The following is a 26339-nucleotide window of genomic DNA, read 5'->3' as shown; positions in this document are numbered from 1 at the left end:
AGTTTAATTCCACATCCTTGCATTAAAAAACTTCTCGTTCAATCCACTACTTAAATTGCAAATATTTGTTAAGTCCGTCGCGAAAAAAAAGCCGGTTCTTTTAAAGGGAAATCTGCATTAATTTTCCAGAAGATGACTGTCGAAATATTTTCCCCAAACAGCGAAAGTGAAAATAATAATACCGGCAATTAGCGTTTAATTAACGAAAACTTACCTGGTGAAATTTGTATTTGGTGAAATAATAGTCGGGAAAGGAAGAGTCGATCACATTTTGAAAATCGCACGAGTTTGTTTTCGTAACGCGAAAATTCGAGTAACGATTTTTCCTGTGGGACACTTCGAGTTTGTACCTCGCGCCGTTTCAAAACGTACTGCGCGTTGAGTCAACGAAATCCAGGTATGCCTTCAATATTACAGTCAAATAAAAGGAGGTGGCACACTTTTGTCTCCTTCTATCACATACGTATTGCGGTACAAACGTGTTGCACTTGAATGTACAGGTAAAATGTAACAATTATTAAGTTTACGGTATAAATTTTACGTGTTGCTGAAAATTATTTTCCGGGTTCTGCATAATTTTTATATAGAAATAAATACGTGAGCAAAATCGTCTTATATAACTTTTGTTTCTTTTCTTCGACAAAAATATTTACTACTTACTTTCAGACGGGTACTTAGCTTTGTGTTGTAATACTTTCACCTTTGAGGGTGGATTAATAATGAACATCTCTATACAATTGTGCTCAACTGCCTTTGTATTTTTGTTCCACTTCGCTTAACTACAAGAATAAGGAACTGGGAAATTAAAATCGAAGTCTGTTTTAAATTTTCGGAATTGGTTCAGGTGAGTGAGCAGTAAAGGAAATTTCAGGAAAACTGGTTGGATTTCAAAAGTAGTAATCCGCAAATTCATTCTTTCTGCGCCGTTGTGTCTGATCAATATAATGTATCTATGCAAATCAGTTGATGACTAAAATTGTGTTTGGGAAATGATATTGTTAACAGGTGATATAAATACGTGATTAAATGTCGATCATTTCCGGTAATCTGTTTAGGCAATCGCTTTCTGTTCATTTCGAGGTAGGCACAATTACCGATAAAAAACACGTACGATGTAATAGGTACATTGTTTAAAATGTTTCACACGCATTTTTCCTAAATTAGGATTTCTAGATATGAGGGTTGACAGGACCCGCTTCAAATTCGAACCCTGTGTACTACCTCCCTGACTAGAGTCATCCGGCGGAGATGAGCTCATCGGTCACTAGAGGATGTCCGCAGGATGATGCGTTGTCTCCACTGCTGTGGTACCTGGTACTAGACGGGCTCCTCCGCACCCTGAACGAGGGGTGACTCCGGGTTAGCGTATACGCAGGGATACGCCCAATACGCGGACGATATCGCGATCGTCATAACTGGGAAGTTTCCAAACACCGTGAAACTGAAAAAGCCCATGGAGTGAGCTCTTGAACAGGTGGATAGATGGTGCATTGGTCTTTCCGTTAACCCGGAAAACACCGGGGTTGTTCCATATACGAATAGAAGGAGAGCGGATCTTGATGGTCTCACTCTTCGAGGACGTCGACTGAGTCAGTGAAATATGTGGGAGTCATCATTGACTCCTGCCTGACTCGGAAAGAACACATTGAGCAAATAAGCAAAAAGGTCACTGCATGTCTATGGGCATGTAGAAGAGAAGGGCTTTTGGTTGCTTGAACCCTCGACTGGTATATTGGCTTTACACTGTAGTAATAAGGCCAATAATACTGTATGGTGCACTTGTATGGTGGCCTGCCATGCGCAGAGCAACCTACAGAAACAACTAGGAAAGGTCCAGCGACTCGCCTGTCTGAGAGTCACTGGAGCCCTGAAAACCACGCCAACTTTGATTGGAGGCACTACTAGAGCGTTTACACTTAGCTCTGGAAACAGAGGCTCGGAAGGCTTCAATACGGCTAAACCATTGGGACGAGTGGATGGATCGAGGCAGCCTTGGGCACGGTTGGTCTGGGATGAAACCCTCAGATCCGATCCCCTCCTCGCAAGAAGGGATTCTCTCGGATAGGGAGCAGTGGCCGAACTCGGATTGCCCTTTCCTCAAACCTGAGGAACTCGTGTGGTTTACAGATGGGAAACGGGCATGGGTATATATGGTGATCGACCGAGAGTTAGAGTCAGCTTCTCCCTTGGTCAGCATAGCACCGTGTTTCAGGCAGAGATGTTAGCCATCATGACCTGTGCTCAGGAGAGCCTTCGTAGAGGTTACCGTAATAAACATATATTATACATATGTATTATAGTGACAGTCAGGCGGCGCTGAGGACTCTGTCAGCAGACAGGTTCCAATCGGCTACGGGCGGCGCAGGGCGCTTGATTGCAGGCGAACTCTAGATAGATTAGGTGAATGTAATAGGGTAAGCTTGATCTGGGTGCCAGCGGACTGCGGAATAGGGGGCAACGATTTTACGCATTCTACACGCATTTTTATCGCCGATAAAAAGCTACCTAGCTTTTAATCACTTAAACAATCATCTGATTGGTTAGAATTTGAAACAATCACTAATAGCCCAGGCATTTTAGATCAGAAATGGGGTCAACCCTACGAAAAATAACGTAAATCTGAAAGTTGGCACAGTTGTTCTATTTGATGCTCTGAACAACATATAAAAAGTCCCAAGAGTTCCCATGTCGGCTTCCTTGAAGTTCGGGCTTTCGAAAGTCCGAACTCTTGAAATCTGCACGACGCCACTATAATTATATCCTAGCGAACGAACGGAACAAGTCCCAGAGTCGCGGGAGGGCTTAAATTAAATTAAAGGTTAGTAACCAGGCTATCTTTTGATATTTTTTGCAAGTGCCAGTGACAACTTCCGGCCAGACAGGAAGTGGAAAAAGACCGCGAAACTTGACAAAAAAATCGGTTTTTGTTTTTTGTTTGGACATAGGTGCGGTTTAGCGTCCGATATCGGAAAAATGACCAAAACAAATGTTGTAGAGCGTAGTTTTAACTCTAAAACCGTACCCTTTGCGTTGAAATCCGACCAATAGGAGGGGAGCTACAAACCGTTAAGTGCGATCCCACGCGCCGCTCGCCGTTGCGCGACTTGCCTGAGAGGTGCACCAGATCGACCAGATACAGTTGGCTTAATAGCGGCGCATCTCTGACTTATTTGTATTTTGACTGTGAGCGTTTTAGACTTTTGGAATGTGTTTAGTGCGTAAATTTTGAGGGAAACTGTACTGTATTTTTTTCTAAACAAAACAATCCAAATTAAAAATTTTTGAGTAAACTTCGTCGTAAAACAAAGGGGGTTCGGGAACATTATTATATATAACATTATAACATTATTACAGCTCCTGCCTCTACAATGCGCGCACATTAAAGTGCAGTGTAGGTTGGCAGAGCGGCACGAACAGCGGTTAAAACAACCTTGCTGGCAAGCGCAAGAAATCAAATGTAGATGTTCGTCTGGTGCTGGTGGCAGACTTGTCGGATTTGGAACAAGTGTGGGTCCCATTTTTTTCCAGCCCCAATCCGTTGGCAAGAGACTGTTCGATGGCTATTCGTGAACCTAAAGTAAGGAAAATAAGAAATAGAATTAACTAAATCTTTCTAAAAACTACTGTACAATCAGATTCCATATCTCACTTGCAAGTACGTCCGCAAACTGTGTTGCTCGGCAGCGGCGGTTGTTGGCGGCAATGTAGCTAGATCAAACGTAGCTTTGCTTTGCTTTGCTACTGCGCGAGCATAGAGGTGAATTTGGAGATCGTCCAGGTTTTGATTGTCTTCTTTACTGCCGTAGAGATGGACAATACATTTTTCACCAGCTGATACGATGGATTCTTTTGGTGTGCCCGGTTTGTTGAACGTGAATGCAAGATTTTGTAGGTGTGGGTTTTCTAAAAGCTTCCATGCCTTCTTTTTTCCTTGGTTGTACAGCGCCGATGTAGTATCGCAACCCTTTATCGCATGAAGGAATAGTAGGCAGTCTTTCTTCGCACCTATTCCTTCGTGCGATAACGGGCTGCGATAATACATCGGCGCTGTACAACCAAGGAAAAAAGAAGTCATGGAAGCTTTTAGAAAACCCACACCTACAAAATATTGCGTTCACGTTCAACAAACCGGGCACATCAAAAGAATCCATCGTATCAGCTGGTGAAAAATTTATTGTTCATCTCTACGGCAGTAAAGAAGACGGTATAACTCTCGCCAGGAAAGATTGCCGGTCACAGCGCACCTTGTGTCAAATTACAATCTATGTTTTTTTTAAGATGCGAGCGACTTCCGGAATAGGATCGTGCCAATGTTGAACGAAAAGACTTTTCCTTCAAGATTGGCACGATCCTATCCTGGAAGTCGCTCACATCTTTAGAAAAAGACAGGTTGTAGACCGGGATCAGGTCTTCTGTGACCGGCAATCTTTCCTGGCGAGATGTTTATATTGAATCTGATTGTACAGTAGTTTTTAGAATGATTTAGTTAATTCTATTTCCTATTTTCCTTATTTTAGGTTCAAGAATGGCTATCGAACTGTCTTTTGCCAACGGATTGGGGCTAAAAAAAATGGGGCCCACACTTGTTCCAAATCCGACAAGTCTGCCACCAGCACCAGACGAACATCCACATTTGATTTCTTGCGCTTGCCAGCAAGGTTGTTTTAACCGCTGTTCGTGCGGCTCTGCCAACCTACATGCGCCCATTGTAGAGGCAGGAGCTGTAATAATGTTCCCGAACCCCAGTCCGAAGACGAAGAATCCGATGGAGAAGGAACGTCGAATTAAAACAGCGAACCTGTCTTTGTTTTACGACGAAGTTTACTCAACAATTTTTAATTTGGATTGTTTTGTTTAGAAAAAAATACAGTACAGTTTCCCTCAAAATTTACGCACTAAATACATCCCAAAAGTCTAAAACGCTCACAGTCAAAATACGAATAAGTCAGAGATGCGCCGCTATTAAGCCAACCGTATCTGGTCGATCTGGTGCACCTCTCAGGCAAGTCGCGCAACGGCGAGCGGCGCGTGGGATCGCACTTAACGGTTTGTAGCTCCTCTCCTATTGGTCGGATTTCAACGCAAAGGGTACGGTTTTAAAGTTAAAACTACGCTCTACAACATTTGTTTTGGTCATTTTTCCGATATCGGACGCTAAACCGCACCTATGTCCAAACAAAAAACGAAAACCAATTTTTTTGTCAAGTTTAGCGGTCTTTTTCCACTTCCTGTCTGGCCGGAAGTTGTCACTGGCACTTGCAGAAAATATCAAAAGATAGCCTGGTTACTAACCTTTAATTTAAGCCCTCCCGCGACTCTGGGACTTTTTCCGTTCGTTCGCTAGGCTATAATTATAGTGGCGTCGTGCAGATTTCAAGAGTTCGGACTTTCGAAAGCCCGAACTTCAAGGAAGCCGACATGGGAACTCTTGGGACTTTTTATATGTTGTTCAGCGCATCAAATAGAACAACTGTGCCAACTTTCAGATTTACGTTATTTTTCGTAGGGTCAAAACCTAAAATGCCTGGGCTATAAGCTGATTGGTCGTATACTATAGGTACTAATGGAGTGTATTAATCTGTATAAAATTCTCTTTCATACTTATGACATACTAGGATTAGGGTTAGGAAGATTCTAAAAGACAAGACAAGTAGCAGATACATGGCAAATACGCGGGCTATACCTTATACCTCAAGAACGGATTGTTGGAAGAGGGTACTCACAAAGGGCTATTGAGACGACTGCAAGAAATATATCCATTGGTGATGTCAAAACAAAAACTATTTCGGTTTAAAAAATGCGGTTTATCTGCACAAGAGTAGTGTACAATTTATACTTGTTTATGATCATTTATCTTAACGGATGGACAAAGTGGCCACAGTAGCACTTTTTTTAATTTTATGTTAAATACATAATAACAACATGTGTTTTTTGACAGTTTGATAGATGTTTGTATGTATTTGTTTTTAACTGATGGATATCTGTACTTTCATTAAAAATGATTCATTGATTAATTGTAATATTAAATTAATTTAGGTATATAAAGGTTATAATAAGCTGTATGAAGTGGAGCTTAATTTAGTTTTACGAAGACGCAATGTTAATGTATTTTAAAAAATAATTAGAAAACTAATTATATATTAAAGTGCTCTTAGTTATGATTGCCGACAGGAATGTAATTCCGTTACAGAAAATAATGAATTTTAAGCTGTTACCCATGCTATCATCAAAATATTCATGAACTCTGATGTAGGTATAGAAAGTATTAAATTTGCCTCTTAATTAAGTTACGGCGTTCATTATGATTTTGTTTAAGCGGAGTTTTTACACCACTGCAATTTTTGGTCGTTTCATTTTTTTTATTACACTCTATATTTCTACGCTTTTAATTATTATTAAATATTTCGCATTAATTTATTCAATGTTGAATGCGTGAAAACCAAACGCCCTTCGACCTCCTTCAGTAGTAATGCTAATTACGCCAATAAAACATCGCTTTAATCCTAATAACATTAATGTTGAGTATTTGTGGTAGACAACTAGACAGTATGTTTAGCGTACAACAATTTTTCAATTCGGTGACATATTTACGTTAATTCATAATTTTTATATTGAATCTATAACGCAAAGTACGTCATGGTCTTTTATAAACTGCTTATATGAAATTTGAAATTAACGCATTTTGAATTTGTTTGCCACTGCGTGTGTCACTACACTATAGTATGCATATATTATATCGTTTCCGCTTCCCATTGTTCAAGGTCGAAATTGTACGCATGATTTCGCATGTAGACTGCGATAAGGATCGTTATCTAAGCGTTCACTCAAAGCAAACTGATAACAGCTGTAAAAGTATTGTAACTGTAATTTTAAATTCCTATCTGATCAAGTAAAATGTACTTTAAATATGAAACTCCATTTCATATTTAGCATTTCAGCGTTGAGTGATTAAGTCAGTTGCGACAATTAAATTTATGGTGGTATCTAATCCTTCACTCAACGGTGGTATTTAAAATGTACCATTTACTATTTAAAATTTTGCTTAAACCAGTCTTTAGTTGCCCCAATAAAACTTTAAATTTAAATGATAAAGCCAGTCACTCCCAAACTATTTAAATTCTAAATAAGTTACAAACAATTTACAAGTGAAATTCATTTTCGGCCATTTAATCAAAATGATGGCAAACCTGTTACGTTCATCTCGCTCGTAATTTAAATTGAGTATTCTTACGCCATCTAGGTATCTTCTTTGTAATGCACTAGTTTAGATGTAAATTAGTTATTGTCTTAGTATAAGAATCTTATTCCAATAGTTCTTTGTTTTGCCAACGGAGGTCGTGCAGAGTTTTCTTAAATTTCTTTCGGCGCACGCACTTCTTTGTACTTGATTCAACCACTACTTTGTAGAAGAACATACTCACCATTATTGCAACTCTACTATTTTGTCTGCCTTTTGGGATTAATTGGTACTGTATGAGTTTAATGAAGGTTTTCTCTTGTTATTTTGCTTTCGACACTTTACTGACGCATTTGCGGATATATTTTACAAGTTCTAAGGCCGTTTCGGTATGTAACATAAGTTACGAATTACATATCAGTATTTTATTTCTTTAGCTTATCAAGACCAGAACATCTTAGTTCGTTTTGTCCCCCTCCCCTTTGGAAGTATTCTCTCTACTTTGTTAAAATTTATTAAAGTGGCGCCTATCCGGTTACCAATAACTACATTTACTTTTTTGCTTATTTTTGCTAGTGTACAAGAACATCGATATACACCTCGACCCACCTCTACTTTGTCTGATCTTACCGTGTGCTTATCTCAAGCTAATTTTTTTACTTTCTTCCAAAGTGAACGTAACAAGTACAAAAATTATAAACCAAAATAACAAAATGATTATTGGTAATTAATGAGTTAATGACCAAGGAGTGTGTATTTGAAACTAATGAAACACTAACGTCGTTACTTTCTTCTTCACCCATTTCGTCTGATGTACTAGCGTTTACCATGAAAAATAAACTTTCTACAGCTTCATCTAACAATCCATTTATTCTTCCAATTTCTTAGCGTGGTTTATATCGCCTTTTACTTTTCAATTTGATAAGATGAGATCAGATGTGCATTTTCAATTTATTCCAATTTATTTCCTCCTGTTTCGGTCAGTTTTATATATCTACACCAGGCTCATCCTCTGCTAGCAAACATTCCATAAGAGTGACGGATGCAGGTTTATCTAAAAACGTGATTACGAGATCCTCATAGTGAAAATGAAAAAAAAACCAACCTTGTATAGTTGTAGCAAAAATTTCAGATATACGGGTGGAGTGATAAATGTTTGCATTAAAGCGACAATAAAATATAAAGTATAGATACCTGTAACATGGGTTTTGCACAAACAAAATAAATGTTTTGCAATAACTTTGGCATGTGTTTTTCTTTGGAAACTGAACTACCTCTTCAATGGCAGTTAGCATCTAGCGGACCGTCTCCTAACGAGATAATTTAAAATTTATACGAAACATTAAAGTACCCTTCAATAATAAAATACGACCATAACAGTTTAGTCTCCACCATCACACAACTTTTTACACTAAAAAAGGCATCCGCGATAAATTATTTACAATTTAAAATAATGAGTTGAAATAACAGTACAGGAGTAGAGTACTTTTCATGAAATTTATTAGTATATTTTCCGCATCTGTATTTTATTACGATGGTATATAAAGTCGTCCGATTTTATGCCGTACGCAATAAATTTTCGAAAAAAGATCATCAATAATAAAACTTTTGCAGTCTTTTATTGCTCGAGATTCATAAAATATTTAAACACTTTATTTCACGAAGTTAAAGCACAAGAAAGCAGATGTACGCCTAATTAGTGTAAGTGATTGGGGTTTATCATGCTCCTTTTGTGACATGTTTACCTCTCCAGGCGAAGACGTAGGGTGGAGTTCCTTTGTTTTAGCGAACTAAAACCAATAACGAAGTTTGGTCTGACGCTTGGCTTTCAGAGAATGGAAGGAAATAAATGCTCATCGATTAACAATATTGCTCTGTTACCTTCTAAGAACTTATCACAGACGCCGAGCACGTAGTTTTCTTTACTTGAATGCATCATTAGAAGAAAGAAAGGTTTAGATTTGTATTTCAACTTCCTTCAGAACCTGAAATGGCTAATTACCTGCTATCTCCAAGGAAACCAAACGTTAAAACGTATGTTGAATTAGGTAATAGGGTAATGCAATGCGTTTTATTATGCAAATAATTATACATGAATTAATGTCGAGGCAACTACGAGAAATTACAAAAGAGATTATGAGCTACGATTTTTCACTAAATTACAGCTATTGTCGTTGCTATAGTAATATGTTGTTTAATGCTGTACCGTCAGTGTAATCGCAGTGGAAGATTATGTTGCTTACAAAAATAAATCAACGAACCAATTTTAATGTGATTGAAAATATGTGAAATTAGAATCTTTTGCAACTGTACTAAAGTACGTGTATTATCCACCTCTGTAATACTGAAGAGGGATATGCTTTGCTGAGATCGTTGGCGACCAATCAGCTGTTGCCGAAAGTTTGTTATATAAATGTCATTTCCAATAAAGTGAGATTAATGGCTACGCTAACATAATGGTTGGCGGTGATTTGTATGTTTCTAACCAGCCTAGTAAGGCAAAAAATTCTGTAAATTAATATGGATAGATCCAAAACAATCCACCCTTAATATCTAACGAACGAGATCTAAGATCGCCATGCGGTTTTCCCTAAACATGAGTATGGAGGGAGCCATATTTGGCGGTGATTTGTTCTTTTCTACGCACTTTATCCCTGTAGAAAATTTAATTCTTTCTTTTTATTAGGGAGAAGATTGTAAAATTTCAATACTATATGAAAACTCAAAATTGTTTATTATTTTTCCGTTGCCAAACAACGCTAATACAGCACACTCACTTCCCCACAATCCCCACCACACCCGATGTTAAATATCTTATGTAGCTTCATATCTTGTGTAACAAATAAATAAAGATATGGATAACACCTTATTGTTTTACAAAAATCATGACAAATCTTATAATAACAATACTCCAGATTGGTAACCCATTTTCAGTAGAATATGCAATGAAGGGGTTGGGTAGTTTAACGAAGGAGTAGCTAGTTAAACCTGACCCATTGTTGGTCAGACTCCTTATTAAGATGCGACAACTCTACTGTAAACTCACCATTCATTGGAAACGTCCCTCTGCAAACCAGGATTAAACGAGTACGGTACTTGACCGGTGATTGCAAGAAAAGTAGGTCGTATTACTGGTCTTTTGAATTAAGAAATTTTAACCCGGTCAATTAGGTAAGTATAATTACCGGTAGCCGGTCCGTGTGGCGCAGTGGTGTTGAAATGTTTTTACATCTTTTGACTTCGGTTCGTAGTTAAAGCTCGTTCCGTTATTTTTTTTGCATCTTTTGCGTTATTATATTTTCACTACCGATTGTGACAAAACTGGGAATCTATAGCCTGGATAAATTCATTTATATAAATTAATGATTCGATCTGCTTCTCGAAATCCTGTCTCTATTGCGCCGTGAACAGTCGAAAAATAAAATTGACTGGTTGCTTCTCCTGCAAACAAAAGGATCGACTTCCCCGTCTTTGTGACAATTGGTTCCGATAGTACAGCGGCCTGAGATTCACCAAGCTTTTGGGATTCTACACTTTCAAATGAGTACGTTCCGTAAAAATGGGGATCAGCATACCAACTCTTCCTAGACAACCATGAGATAAGGCACCCTTCTTTATTAATTTTAATTACCTTAATATCCTATCGGGACGGGTTATGTTGGGGTACTCGTCTGCTAGGAATTGAGGCAATATGTGCATAAGACCATCTATGATTGTGTCATCGGTTAATTTTTCAATTTCCGGCACCAATTCCCCGCTGTACCACGCCGAAAGAACGTTAGGATTCTTTTGATTTGGAAAGATACTCAAAATTCGTGTCGTCCATGATAGGTTACCCTACAAGAAATCAGATTCACATTCATTGGTCGATTTAGATGACTAACTAGTTTAGGTCCCTCTGGAAATTCGTGTGCAGACTTCTGCAAATCTTCCTTGTTCCATACGAATTCTGCACCGCCAAAATCAGCATTCCACCATTTGTGAGGGAAATGTAGGAAAATTTTCCCAATAGCGTCATAACCCAAAGATTGAATCGACTGAATCTTCCTTTTGGACAGTTTTGGGCGGAATAGTATACTGTAATGACGTTTTAGTACACGAAGTGACGGTGTCCACTCGAGCCTTGCGTGGGGTTAAATGAATTCGACCAACTCTTTTATTTAAGAAGATACTGTCTTGAACGGGAGCATCCCCCATCAAAATCTCTAGAATGGTTTTATAACCCAATCCATTCCAACCGAGGTGGTTGTTTCCTTCAGATGGCTTAAAATAAGTTTTATGTGCCAGTTTAAACCAAGAAAACACAGAGAAAACTGTTTCCACGTGCCTCTGAAGCAAATCTAGGCATTCCTCCACTAGCGCCAGTTCCTCTTTGCTCTCCCAAAGAAGATCTTTTAATGTATTATACCTGAAATCAGCTAAATAAGAAAGGACATTTCTCGTTTGTACTCACTTCTCAGTAAAAAGGTCGCCCATACTTTTATCCTTCGAATGGTTGCCTTTAAAACCGAAGTCATATATCTTGTATAATTTTGGTAAAAATTCGACATCCATACGTTTCAATCGCGAATGGTACACCAGCGACGAAGATGTATCATCGGTCAACATTTGTTGGTTCTGCACCATTTCGTATACTAAATTCTCTCCATGACACCATTGCGCACCCAAATCGATAAAGTGTTCGCCTAATTGCACGCTGTGAATCCGGCCTCCAATCCGATTACTCGCTTCCAAAATTTTGATGTTTGTAAAGCCGTTTTTATATAATCGTGATGCAGCAGCAATTCCCGCCGCTCCAGCACCAATAATCACAATTCGAGTATCGTTATTGCAATCGATGAACGAAAGGGCACTAAGGTAAATCGTCGCGAAAAGTATGGCGCGCATGTTTCGAAATTGGGCCTATTTCCCTCATTAACACCGTTTTTTGTATATCGCCTTATCATCTTAATCAGACAATGTCAACTACGAGATAATTAATAAGTACCTTGTGTATCTAGCAAGGTTTCTTACATTATTAACTGATAATTAAAAATCATTAAACGTAAAAATTTGTTATTAATTTTTTGGTAATAAAAGTACTTATAGACAATTGATTAAAGTAAAGTTTCCTGACAACTGTATGAGTCCATAATCCTCGTAAGGTAATGCACTACTCTGCCATGCATGCTTGGAATGAGGTGATCTATGCCTTGGTGCCTGCCATATAGAAGTACCGAATCTCATCGCGAATGTGCTGCAGATCTATCGGCGAAGCAGACAATCTACCCAGCCTTCTTCCTATCATATCGCAACCCTGTGCGTTTATGTTTCTTTCCAAAAATACTAGACGAGACCTACTTTCATATGACATGGCATCCCAAACCATAAGTCCTTTAGGAAGCGCCTCCTTATGTCTTTTGTTAACTACAAGATAAGGCGTGGTTGTTAGCATTGAAGACCTTATTCTCCGGTAAATTGGTTTCAAACAGAGTTGTCCTGTAGGGGCCAGCAGACCAGGGGGCACCATTAATTATGCGATTTTTACGGTTACTAGTTCTGCGAACTTCTCCGGTCCTCTACAATGTTGGTGTCTGCATTTTTCTGTCCAAATATTGACTCTCGCATCCTTATTATTCGCCCCTTTTCAAATTTACTTAATTGGCAAAAACTATTGCGTCGACGCACTTATATAGTTGGTGTTAGACGGTTGATCGTAAAATCGTTACAATTGAATTAAGAACTACGCATGGGATTTTTGGTGTAGGCCAAGACAACGGTAACTATGCTCTAAGATTAGATTTTAGAAATCTTAAACCGTTTCGCACGCTAGTGACAGTGACAGACAAAGTTAATCGGCGGTCGATAACAAAGAGGCGGTCTATGAAAGATGCTCAAAGTATCCCTTCCCCATTCGAGCGATAAGGCGGTCGAGCTAGTCACTGGCTGATACGAAAAAGGCGTTCCTAATTAATCGGCGGTCCATACGAAAGAATCGGTCTATGGAAGATGCGAGAGATTCCCCGGGTTTTCCCTCTCGGTGATCGACACGGAAAAGGCGATCTTTGCCAGATGCAAAATGTAATCCTCTCTACGACGTTCTTCTGTCCTAGGGCGTTCAAGTTTACACTGTATGTGCTTCTAAAAGTGGTTTTATTAAAGTGTATCCACATTTAACATGGAAGGGTATGCCCAGCATTTCAATTTAGTAGACAAACCAGTTAATATAACCTCTTCAAAAATTAGCGTTTTTCGTATTCTACATACAAAAATACCTCAAACATGGCGAATTTACAATTCCTCCAAAATGACAACATTTCTGTGTAGTATAGATATTAACGAAAGATTACACTCAACGCCCAAAAGTTAATTAAACATGACGACAATACCTATAATTTACATAGTAACCGTCTTTTTTATACCTCAAACATGGCCGACCGATAGTACCCCCCTTTTGAGTATACGCTACTTTACAATATGTACCTACTTACTTATAAGCTACAGAGGTAAATATATAAATAATATGACGCAGCTCACTTTTTGGTACCTGATTACGCGTTCCTTGTCCTTGCGACTCTGGGACAAACGCAATGGCCTAACATTTGTGCACGCCAATATCAAAGAGTCTGAATCATCTGCTTCCTCAGAATGTATTATGCATTCCTGAAAGACGACGTTCGCTTTGATATACCGTCTATATACCGATAAAAAGGGGGAAGCTAGGAATTTCAAAAGTAGACCTCGTAAATTTATATATCACGACCATATAGGTATCGTAACATGAATTCTAATTAGGTAATGGTAAACACAAAGGTGAAGAAAATAAGACCGTATACTAACATATAAATTAAGGTCATTATCTTATTGATATTGTCTTCTTTTCTATTATTTTTTATTTGACCCAGACTCTTGCTCGTTGTTATTCAGTATGAATACGCAATTTTCATTATTACAAGGCCTATTACTTCACGCAGTTTACATTATAATTGAGCAAAAATGTGAACGACACTACTTATTTATTTATTTATTTATTTATTCTCCCTCTTGGTCTAGGCCCTCAACAGGCTAAAGGATAATTGTTACTAGCATAAGAACGCGGTGTTTCCCATTTTTGATTAGATAAGTAAATTTTTACGGCAGTTTTCCAAATGGGAAAGCAGCTACTGCGGAGATTTTTCGAGAAAGTGGCTATTGAATTCAAACATCCCTTAGAGTAATACCTGATCCCCGTTTGAGATATACACATGAAAATTAGAACGCCTCCATTTAAAATTATGTCGCATATTTTGAGAGAGAGAAATAGAAAAAAATAAGGTTAATGACGTATCACATAACCTATGTTGCCATTTAAAAAAATTCAAGTTGGCGATCGCACTCAAAAACCCTACGTCAAAAAATTGGGTTTCTAATGACGTATCACATGACCTATGTTGCAATTCAAAAAAAGTCAAGCTGTTGGTCGCACTCAAAAACCCTATGTCAAAAAAATTAAAATCTCAAAATATGTGAAACAATTTCAAACGGAAGCGTTCTAATTTCCATGTCTATATCTCTAACGGTTTGAACGTGACAACTTTGGTTCCATCTTTAATAACGACCCTGTATATTCGCTTGCCATGTCTTCGAATACGTTTACTAGAAATTGCTAGTGAACTGAAATTTTTATAAAATATTTCTTATGGTAAACAACAAAATATCTCTTCTTTCCAGCTCGCGGTTTATCCATATGTCTTCTGATATTTATACCGCAAAGCGCTATTGATCTGAAATTTTAGTAAAAATATGAGAAATACATCATGTAGTGTACGTATATACTCTTCCTTATTCAAGATTAATTATTTTATAATTTGTTAAACTAATTTGATTGCTTCTTGGCTTCATACTGTACGAAAAGTTAAGAGTTACATAGTACATTTCATTTTATACAATCATAAAATAAATAAAAGTTAATTATGTTTTGGTTGCGCCCTGTAAATGAAAACGAACCATTAGTTATTCTTGATCAAAAAAGCAATTGCGTTATCTCTCAATACTTACACAATGGCATTGTAGTTCAACATTTCTGCATAAAATTCTTTTTTTTACAGAATGCAGGGGATAGAAATTGATCTCGAGAGCGCCTTTAAGGAACTCGGCGAAATAAAGCCTGAATGGAGAAAAATCTCAAGGGAGGGTTTAGATCTCGATTATGCCCTGTTATTCTCGAAACGTTTAGCCGACAGAATAATGAACCAATTAGAGAACGACGTCGAATATTATTCCGGCAATTTAACGAAGGTAAGGAAACGCCGCTCGATTGGGAATTTCATTCTATTTTCAGGTGAAAATTTTCGGGAAACTATACAATATTCCGCGACAGCAAGTGGCGTACGGCGACGAAGGGCTTACTTACAGATTCTCGGGAGTTACCATTCCCGCGAAAACATGGATTCCTCCTTTGAAATCGATACGTGATTTAATTTTTCGGTTAACTGGAGTGGAATATAATTTTGTCTTAGTGAACAGGTAGAAAATTTTAATTCCAAAAGCCAAATCAAAGGTATGACGCAACAAAAAAGGAAACGTACACGATTTACAACTCAATTTTTAAGCTTTTCCGAAAACCTTTGAATCGATTATTATTCTTAAACATTAATGAATCAAGGCGCGTCTCAAATGCTTTCGGTATTTTTGGCACAAGGAGTTTTTTATTCTGTTCTATCGTTTCTAAAAACGAAAACAGACAGACGGACGGAAAAACGAGTAAGTATTGATCTTCGCTTTTATTGTAGATATAGAAACGGCTCTGATCATATTGGTGAACATCGAGACGGCGAATCTGACTTGGATCCCTCAGCTCCCATAGCATCATTATCGCTCGGACAACAGCGTCAGTTTGTTTTGAAACATGGAGACTGCAGAAAGAAGGGTCCCGCCAAGAGGGATGTTCCAAAAGGTTCCCTTCTGCTGATAATACCAGTATATTATACAGATATTTTTTAGTTACTATAGAGTTACAACATGGCAGTTTACTGTTAATGAATCCACCGACCAATCAATATTGGTATCATTCCTTACCACCGAGAAAAAATGCCAACGATGTACGAATTAACCTTACATTTAGAAAAATTGTATAATCCTAATCCTCGTCATAATCCCATATTTCCTTTTTTATAAACGTTTCTGAATGATTGATTTTTGTCTGTTTGGTATGTGCCTAATCCCCACTATAGGTCCCCGCTACATTTAAACCATATCGTATTGCATCGCCTAAAGGCACACATATGAGCACGAACGCAGTTGAGGCAAACCGAGGCCTCTTGAGCATGCAGATGTGAACGGCCGCACAGGTTCCCCATACAAGGTACAACGCACAGCCTCGACTTGCTTCATTCGCGCGCGTGCTCAGATGTGTACCCGCCTTAAGACAGAACCCCCTTGTAGTCGCTGAAAACAATGTAATGACTGAGACACGCCTTTGTTACTAACATCGTCTGGACGTTGGTGGGCAATCTGTTGATCCATTAGATCTTAGCAACTTGGTTGCTCCAGCCAGGCCTTTCAAATGTCGCAGTACTGGTGGTTTGCCACTGACGCAAAAGTGAATTTACATCTGGGCAAACCACATCTCACGGCCGGACGATCAGAAGGGCTCCATGTGGATTGTGTAATCTCTGATTTGTGAATGCTTGATGTTGGTTGAAGATTGTGACACATTTACAGGCTATAGAAACGCTGTATTGGTGATCCAACCGGCTCTGGTAGCGCGGTGTTTTTGGCTTATGCGGGGCCGGTATTTAAAAAGCCAGTCGCGCAAGCGGTTTGCTAACGTCCACGTTCGTTACGCCAATGATGTTGATTTTTCATACTTACTCGTTGCTTTGCAGTTGCTCGTTAACTTGTATTCAACTCAACTTTTTTGCTTGCTGTCTGTTATGCATTGCGTGCTAAATAATGTAGTAAATCCAAAACTTAATTTGGATAGATTTATGTCAAGACCATATGGGAGCATTGTGCTCAGATAAAGCGGCATTTTCAAATATCCCATCAAGATCAAAATCGATACGTTACCTGAATTATACTTTTAAATCAATAAATACTGTCAAATGCAGGTAATTGCAATTTAAACAAAATAAACAATTCAATGTAAATTTCTAGTATAAAGCAGGGACCGGACCGAAAAAGAACCGAAAACCGGACCGAAACCGGTATTTTTTTCTGGACCGAAAACCGAACGGAAACCGTTTTTCTTTTCGAAATGGAAACCTATTGAGAAACGGAACCCATATTACTTTTTTCGGTTTTTTACGGTTCTCAACAGGTTATTGGAAGTTGAAGGACGCGCCGGCAACCACGTCCGGAAAACTGATAAAATATTACTGTATGATTGCCATCGGTGGATTATAAATTTTTAATAAGGTGTCGAAAATGAAGACATTACGGGTGGCGGTGGGGCTAATTTAGCCACTACTTTAAAAAAATAAAAAAGGAGGGACGAGGTTTTAGAAAATAAAATTTTCTGTCTTTTGGTAATAAATTAAGTGTAAATACATATTTCCCTTTTCCTCCTTTATTCCCCTTGTATTATTAATTATGTAATAAAAAACGTTAATGAATTTTTTGAATGCCATACTTTCTGAAAAACTAGAACCGAAAATAACCGTTATGGACCGAAAAAAATGCGCAGAACCAAACGGTTATTTCTTTTTAGAGCCGAAACCGGACCGGAACCGTTATAAATATTTTGGCTTAAATATAAACAGAACCGGAACCGATATTTCATTTGGGTCCGGGTCGCTGGTATAAAGTCAATAAAGTGATTCTTTTCCCATCAAAGCGTTAGAATTATATAAGATTTTCGAAAAGATAATTAAACCAAGACTGGAATGGACAACAATCGGGAGATTATCTCAACAACAGCATGAATTTGTGAAGAGGATTTGAAAAGCAAACTTACAAAAATGTTTCAGACATGCGCAATGTATAGTACTGCGTGAACGATTTAGACTTTTCGCCGTGAAAAGGCAATCACAGAACAGAGATGGATGACAATTACTGTGGCAAACACGTTACGACGTCCAACTGCAGTTGATTTCGAAATTCATCTGCAAGCTGACATTTTGGGAATGAGTATCCAAGGGTGTGGGGATGGGGAGTAGAAGGAGCAGAAAGAAAAGCTCAGGATGTGGCATATAACCTAGAAAAATAGGGTTTTTAGAAGCATGTAAATATGCAAAACTTTATACATCCTTTTAAATCGAGCACATCACAACATTAGAAACTTTAAGTCGGATTTCAAGAAACTGAAAGGGTAGCTATTGACCAATACCAATACATGCAACGTTTTGGAAAAGTGTGGATTTTTTTAATATTTGCATTTCTCAATTTATTTTTAAACTATAAGAGTAACCTTGCCTTAGATGTTCCGATCACGTGCTTGATTTCATAAGCGGAATCTGGATAACTTTTAAAGAGAACAGACATTCCGGTTGCCGATTTTTATTTTTCAAGATTGACAAGTTGCCTACAATTCAGTACAAACTCGGCTATTTGTAATTTAAAAAAGGGGTTTATATACTCATTAGATATGTTGCATTACCTCTAAATATGCTAACGAAAAAAGTGAAATTTATAAGAAAAATACCATGCACAAAATTTGGGTATTCACTGGTAGTTTGGGAAACGCTGGTATGAATTATGAAGTTCACCAAAAGTTTCTGTACTTAACCTCACTTTCGGCGTCTTGTTTACAATTCAAAATGTTGATTAAATCGTTCTACAATTCTATTCTAAACTTAACTTTCACACCATGCGGCAACTATTTGGTATCTGGAGACATTTATGGACAAATAACCGTATTTAAGTAGCCAATAACCCCTATAAAATTAACATTTTTACAAATATTGTTTTAGTTTGTATCGACTTATGAATCCCGACCTTAATGGACCAAATCTCGATACAAAGCCCCACAATTCATTCACGGTGCAGGAAGATGTGCAAATTAACAGTATTCTGGCGACGGAATCATTTTTAATCGTCGGAGTAGTTGGTGAAATATTTGGATACACTTGGAAGGTTGTGAAGAACAGCAAAGACGGAAAGGTGGCGTGGAAGATCGAATTGCCATACAGCGAGGTGTTGAGCAAACCTGACGTTAACTGTATGGTGGCTAAAGATGGATTGTTATACGCTGGTTGTGGCGACAATAAAATTTACGTTATCAACTTGGAAGGGGGCCATATTATACGAACTCTAGTAGAACATAGCGATTACATTCATAGTATTTTTAATGCGTAAGTATCTTCATCTTCGCAGTTGTGTACTAAATTGTAATATTTAGTGGAGACGAACTGGCTTCAGGCGGCGAGGATGGAGTGGTTAACATTTGGGATATACGTGACAAAGAAGTCACTTTCAAAATAGAACCATATAAGAATGACGGAATAGCCCGAAATAATTTGGGTAAATGGATTGGGGCAGTGTCGATTAGCGATGATTGGCTGGTAAATTAATATTGCATTTGTTTTATGATTAGCATTTGCTTTGCAGTTGTGTGGAGGTGGTCCGAAGTTATCTCTATGGCATTTTCGTTGCATGTCTCCTGCAACAATTTTCCCAATTAACGACCAAGGTATTCATTATGCAGAAATTGTAGGCGATAAGCTTTTAGCTGGTGGTCGGGCGAACCATTTTTATAATATGGCGTTCAATGGCGATGTTGTTTCACAAATACCGACCTCATCGCTTACTGTATTTACTGCTGCACACCAAGAGAACCCTTACAGAGCAATGTGTATGGCTGGTTCTAGTCCTAAAATTGATATTTGTAGTAATTTTAACTATAGAGATCAAGTGCTTACTTTAGAATAATGTTTGACTTACAATTAATAAACTATTTTTAATAACAGGGGTTTTTATTAGATTAGCTAGTCTTACACTCTAAAAAAGAATATCAATTTCCAAACACTTCTACAATTTGCATTACAAGGCAGTAATCCTCAAAGTTTTATTTCATGTGTTACCTTTTGTTGTGTTTTCTATGTTACATTCAGTGGTGTAGTGGAGCCGGCACTGCTTGTGAGAGGGGAGCGGCGCTCCGGCACAGAAGATGAGATAAATGATGATAACTAATGATATTTGCGACTTAGATAAGCCTAGAGCAATAATTTATACAAAAATCTACGAACTGAAATTGTTTCAAAACCCATTTATTTTACTGCAAATTTTTTTAAATTTTCCTTGCTTTGAGGGGGGGGTATTCAATACCCTGGGTTGCCTGCATTTTAAGGGTCCCGGCACTGCTAAATTTGTCACTACACCACTGGTTACATTTATGAATTACAGCCTCCATTCTGAGAGCATTTTCCTTACTTTCAATTAAACCTGTTGTCATTAGCCTAATTGGTGTATGGACTGTTAAATTTGAGCTATTTTTGTTCTGTGACTGTATGTTGCCGTGATTAGGTCTATGCTTTATTATAGGGCAATTTGGTGGTCTTGCAACTACCAGAGAGCAGTTTGCACCATTTGCAAAGACTGGCATGCACGGGCGCCATGCGCACCACCCACACAGCTGTTAAGGAAGTTCTTTTGGGTCTTCCCCCACTTGATCGCAATGCTAGCTCTTGTCCTGAGGGCATCCTTACATCTGCGAACAAAAAAGGAGGTGAGGTAAGCCCCTGACGAATTTCAGATGGAGCAGTCAGCTGGGTGCTCATAGTCAAAGGCAGAGCGAAACCTCTCGTTCCTCAATTTGTTATAGAAGAACTACTGCATTCTTGTTTATGCTAAAGTTGCATCCTAACCAGATATCCATCTTCACAAGTGAATGCAAATCATTGGAAGGCACAGAGGGTCGCGGGTATGGCTTGATATGTCAGATTGCCACCAAGCGACAGAGACCACAGGACCATCCGCCATTTAGCGCGATTTTGTATAGGGTTCTCAAAGAACGCTTTGCCTGTACACATACTTTCGGGACACTCTGAAAATTGAACAAGCACATGGGCATCGCCTGAAATCACGGCTAAGATGAGAGCCGTTACCCTTGCAGCTGTCCTCAAATGTGGAGTGGCTTGAGTGACGCTGGAGGCGAACGACTCGAATCTAATCATTGAGGCAGCGCAAAGGGCCTATCAGAAGCTTATATGTGCACGTGGACGCAAGTTCACCTTCTCAAAATCCAGAATCTAAGAAGAATAGGGGTATACTAGCCCTGTCCATGACTTCTTGGTACCTACTCCAAGTTCCAATAAGTCAGTGCTTACAAACTGAACAATTAGCATTTAGCTGATAACTGAAGTTATTATCGACAGGCGCAGTTGTGTTTTCTACAAACATTCCTCTGAAGTTGAGTGCTTACGGAGGAGGAAAATAGGTTGGCGTGATTTAAGCAGCCCTATCGATAGAGTTTCTACTTTCTACTGTTGATTTTATGTCTTGTTTCTCTTGTAGGGGTTGGGGAGGTTGTGTTGGAACCGTGCGCTTTGCGATTCCAGTTGGAATTGTAGGCACGGAATCCATCAGACAATGGCAGCCATGCTAACGCGGTTGATGAAACCAAAGAGGTGGGCCGTTTCGTCTTTCGCTCCTGTTACAGATGCGATGTTTCGTATGTGCTCTAGGTAGGAGTTACTGTTACTGTCCGAAGCGCGATGGTTTGCACTGCTTCTAATGCGGCGGTGTTGATATTTGAGACATATAGCTTTCCAACCAGCGGAGGCGTAGATCAGCAATGGGCGAACGTAGCTCTTGAATACATTTGGCGCCAGCGCTGATGATGCGATAATAGGGGATATAATACGAATCAATACTGACGTTGGGGGCTTGTGGGATGTCGTTCACGTACATGTTAAATAGTTCTGATGATACGCATCCTCCTTGTGGCACTCCTGCGACGGCAGATGTTTCGTTGGACAACTGGTCGGGGTCTCTGTGGTGTTTGTTCGCCCCGGAAAGGTAGACTGGGCAACCTCGGTAGTCATGTGGGATTAGTTTCAAACGTTTGTTTTATTATATATCTTAATAACATTGAAGATGTTACACTCTTGTGTGCGTAAACATTCCATTTTACTTTTGAGAACGCCCTCTGATACGTCCATTTTTGACATATTCGGATTTGTTGTATTTTCCCCACACCCGTCAAGAGTACCAAAATATTTCTAAAGAAAGAAAAAAACATATGCATAAAAAACGTGTGTTCTATGCGCAATATTAACCACTATATACTTACAGCGTTGTTCAAGATGATAAATTATTTTACTTGGGTAAAGTACAACACTTGATACGTAGGTACCATCAATAAGGTGCTAAAGTTAAAAACCATTAAAAGACTAGAAGCGAAATGGCGGTAAAAATCAACCCCCAAAAGTTCGTATTACCATTAGCTAAGTAAGATAAGAGTACATGCACTCCAACCATACCACTACGCCCTTGGTTTATAACAGAAGGATATGCTTGAGATTAGTTCTCCAACAGTTCGCTTAATTTGTGTTATCTATAGTCGTAAGTCCCTTATTTACCTATATCGTTGAGTGAAGGAATCGCTATGTGCTTATAGGTATACGTATGACTTATTCATGAAGTGTTTATGACGTGCTCATGTTCGCATATTATCATTTAAAAATAGGTACTTAAAACGAAGCTGATAATCTGTACCTAAATATATTTTTAATTGCTATCATGGATGAAAGTCCGGATTCCCACGCGTGCAAATTTGTGAGGGAATGTGATCGTCATAAAAAACAATCCATTGTCAACAGACAATAATTTAATAATTAATTTAGTAAGATTATTCTATAACCATTGAATTTAGTTATAAATTCAATGCTACAACGTGAATTTATCTGACATCCCAACTAAGCTGTTTCTAACCCTATTGAAACATCAGAGGCTATTGAGATATATAGCTGTAGAGGTTTTTTGTGCTTCGAAGCTTCAGGCTCTATAAAGTCTAACCTCTCTCAAGAGCTTCCATAAATACCCCTTGACGGTTCTTCTTCGTTCTTCAAAACCTTCAACTGTCTTCAAACTAACCTTAAGAGTTTTTGTCATGAAGTCTTTTGCACAAGGAATGTTTTGTGAGACACTTCGACAACTTGTGAGCTCTTTTAAATGCGTCTAAACTCTTAAAGACTCCTAAAGATACTTAAAGATTTTTAAATACCTACTTTTAAATAAAAGCTTGATTGGCTGTTATTTGTGAATTGCGATTGTAAATTGCCGACCGCTCCATAAGTACCTAATCATCATTTCAGATGGGGACCGCTATTTTCAGATTGCACTTGTATTATTTGGCTGTAATGAAAATAATAACAGGTTTGTTGAGTCCCTTTGTAGAATGACTGTTATTTTGTACTTTTTCCATTTACTTCTATTTCTGTGATTTTCCTTTTGTAAATAGTTCAATTTTTAGCGTATTTTCTTCAAAGTGACAAATCGCTATTGGCTGTCCGTCCGTTCGTTACACGTACCTACTCCTTCTAAACCACTGAACCGATTTTGGCGATATACGGCTCATTTGCAATTGGTCCAAGGATTCCGTGCATACCCATCTTTTTGGTTTTACGCATGCGCAGTGTCAAAAATTTGGTTTAACGCATGTGTAATGCTAACTTTTTTCTTTATGAAGATATTTAAATAAAACTTTATATGTAAACACTACGAATATAGGTAAGTAAAATTAACGACGTCTTCAAAATGTTGTTTTGCGCATGCGCAATGCCACCTTTCTTATTTATGGAGCGATTTAAATGAAATTGTATACATATAGGCATTTGGAAGACAAATCTAACACCAGTTGCAAAATTTAGTTTTGCGCATGCGCAATGGCAACTTCTTTATTTACTGAAGCATTTAAATGAAATTTAATACATAGGCACTTGGAATACAACCACATCTAACACCAGTTTTAAAATTTGGTTTTGCGCATGCGCAATTGCAACTTTCTTATTTATGAAAGCAGGAAAACGGAATATCATATGTAGGCACCTTGAATGAAACTAAAACTAATACCGGTTTCAAAATTACTGTTAACGCGTGCTGGTATGTTTTATTTATGAAGGTATTCAATAATATTTCTAATGTAGACAATGTGCAATGCTATTTACGAAAGCGTTTCATGAAGAGAATGGGACAGCATTAACTATTAGGAGGAAAATACGCTCTCGTCATTTATGTTTGCATAAGGACTTTTTAACTTGTTGTATTATATCCATATCGAGTGGTTTTATTTATTGTATAGGTACTATACGTGAATTACATCTTACATAGGACTAGTAGGACTACCACAAATCACATATATGCGGGTCTATTGATGTATTCTACCTTCTCTATGACTTAATCCTAACAACCCTGCTATCTAGATAAAAAACCGCCAAAATCGTGATTTATAGATCGATTTAAATGGCTTTGTCTGGATGCCCCAGAAGTGAATTTTACCCAATTTCTATGACATTGTGCATTTAGTATAGACTAACAGATGCTACAATTTGTAGGTATTTATAAAATAGTTCCGTAGGATTAATAATAAAGCAGCAAGATTGGCGTTTTGTCTAAAAAAGAGGTAAGGAGACCTTCCATTACTTTCCGAAGAGATGATTTGACATCTTCAGCATACGACCACCTGTAGAAATCATTCCCGGTTGAGGTAGAGATCAGCTGCTATTACCCAGAAAAACGTCGACCAATCATAAGCCTTAACACGCCTTCTACGCATAACTGAGAATTCCATTGTTCAGTGTTCCGTATTAGCAACACGTGTAGGGCATAGTGGCGTGGAAGGCCAACTGCGGCACTAGGGGTCCCTGGTCTGGTTCCAATTCGGGTTCGGGCATGGATATTTGTAGATGTTAAGCCAGAACCACAAGCGTTACACGTAGCATTCTCTTTCGCTCTGAATAAGAACTTGATCGTTATGGTCCACTCGAAGTACTCCAATTCTAGTGTATTCTTAAAATCAACTCATGGACGATGTCTGCTGCCCAATACTAATATCGACCGTCAGCTCTCTCCGCACAAGAGCTTGATCACCAGTTGCGGTCTTGTAGCTTTTTACTTCAGACTAGGTCAGGTTTTACGATAGCCATCTAAGTACAAACTATTTGATTGATTCTCAAGTGATGCGACTTCAGGTGACAGTATCCGGGGTATAAATTAGGTAGACAGAAGTATCTGTGTATGCCCCTCATATTGACCCATCCTAGTTTGCCTATTGGTCGTTTATTTCATTTCATATGTAGCGATAACGTAGATTCCTGGCTTGTTAAACAATGAAAGCGATGATTGGCGTCCACGTAGGCGACGTTAACGATGAAAGCTTTCACAGCGTTGTACAAATAACTTCGGCGAAAATGGCATGTTGCTTTTTAACAGACATGTTCATTATTAGCGATTGTAAGACAATATCTTGTATTCTTCGATAGTTGTTCGAAGAGTGCGCATATGCAGCCTAATTCTAACTAGGACGGCGCGGCACATTGTTACGTTTACTCTAAGCAAACGTAACAAAATTACCTTAAGATAAGCAGACCGTAAGCTCAGGAAGAGTAGAGGTGGGTTGGAGTGAATATCGGGGTTCTTGTTCACTAGCAAAAATAAGCAAAACGGGAAAAGTAGTAATAGTAAACCGGATAGAGGCGGCACTTACTCTTTAGTAAATGTCAAAAAAGAGAGGAGAATAAGTACTTACCAAAAAGGGGAAACTTACCTTTGAATTCTTGTCGTAGCAGCCGTTTGAATTGGGAAGGACGCATTTTCCAATTCTGTAACAGGTAATAACACAACAAACAAATAAAAGGGGTAGTGTATCGCGTTGCACATAAAATATTGCGAAATAGCAACGCTAACGTCTGACACGGATATTAAAACTGCAATTAATACTCAATACGAATTCATAATTCGAATGACTACTCTAGCAAAAGCAAAATTACAATTGTGTATAACAGCATAAACGCGTCGTTAAATTCAAGAAAAGTACTTTACGATGCACAAATAACTAAATCAATTGAAAACATAACCAAGATAATATGAGCCAATTCTTAGGACTAAAACAGATAACGTGACCTTGTTGATAACCGATTCGGATAAAGCCTCGGTAACTTCAATACTAATTCACAAAGCAACGGTACTAATATCGGTATAACACAGCTAATTTGAAGGATACAATGTAATCGAACTACGAAAATGAATCTTCGCAATAATCAGA

At 38.4% G+C, this 26339-nt stretch overlaps 2 protein-coding genes across 5 annotated transcripts; both read left to right on the top strand.

The window, feature by feature from the left end:
- The first annotated feature begins 259 nt into the window (after positions 1-259).
- LOC116176920 (DNA oxidative demethylase ALKBH2-like) lies at positions 260-16328 on the top strand. 4 transcript variants are annotated; one of them, XM_031495756.1, is made up of 6 exons: positions 8841-8878; positions 8931-9211; positions 15244-15433; positions 15477-15661; positions 15928-16091; positions 16139-16328. In XM_031495756.1, exons 2-6 carry the CDS (start codon positions 9168-9170, stop codon positions 16270-16272), a joined length of 717 nt encoding a protein of 238 aa, XP_031351616.1. In that variant the 5' UTR covers positions 8841-8878; positions 8931-9167; the 3' UTR covers positions 16273-16328. The 4 variants fall into 4 exon arrangements, with proteins under 4 accessions (XP_031351618.1, XP_031351617.1, XP_031351619.1 ...); XM_031495758.1 differs by lacking the exons at positions 8841-8878; positions 8931-9211 and adding an exon at positions 260-397; XM_031495757.1 differs by lacking the exons at positions 8841-8878; positions 8931-9211 and adding an exon at positions 478-500.
- A 2513-nt stretch (positions 16329-18841) lies between these two features.
- On the top strand, positions 18842-20040 carry LOC116176919 (THO complex subunit 6). Its single transcript, XM_031495755.1, has 4 exons — positions 18842-18998; positions 19048-19428; positions 19476-19638; positions 19685-20040. The coding sequence occupies exons 1-4, from the start codon at positions 18895-18897 to the stop codon at positions 20003-20005; spliced, it is 969 nt and encodes a 322-aa protein (XP_031351615.1). The 5' UTR covers positions 18842-18894; the 3' UTR covers positions 20006-20040.
- The last annotated feature ends 6299 nt before the right edge of the window (positions 20041-26339 follow it).

The sequence above is a fragment of the Photinus pyralis genome, unplaced genomic scaffold (genome assembly GCF_008802855.1).
Source record: "Photinus pyralis isolate 1611_PpyrPB1 unplaced genomic scaffold, Ppyr1.3 Ppyr1.4_LG7, whole genome shotgun sequence".
Taxonomy (NCBI): Eukaryota; Metazoa; Arthropoda; class Insecta; order Coleoptera; family Lampyridae; genus Photinus; species Photinus pyralis.
This window is presented reverse-complemented; position numbering and strand designations above follow the sequence as displayed.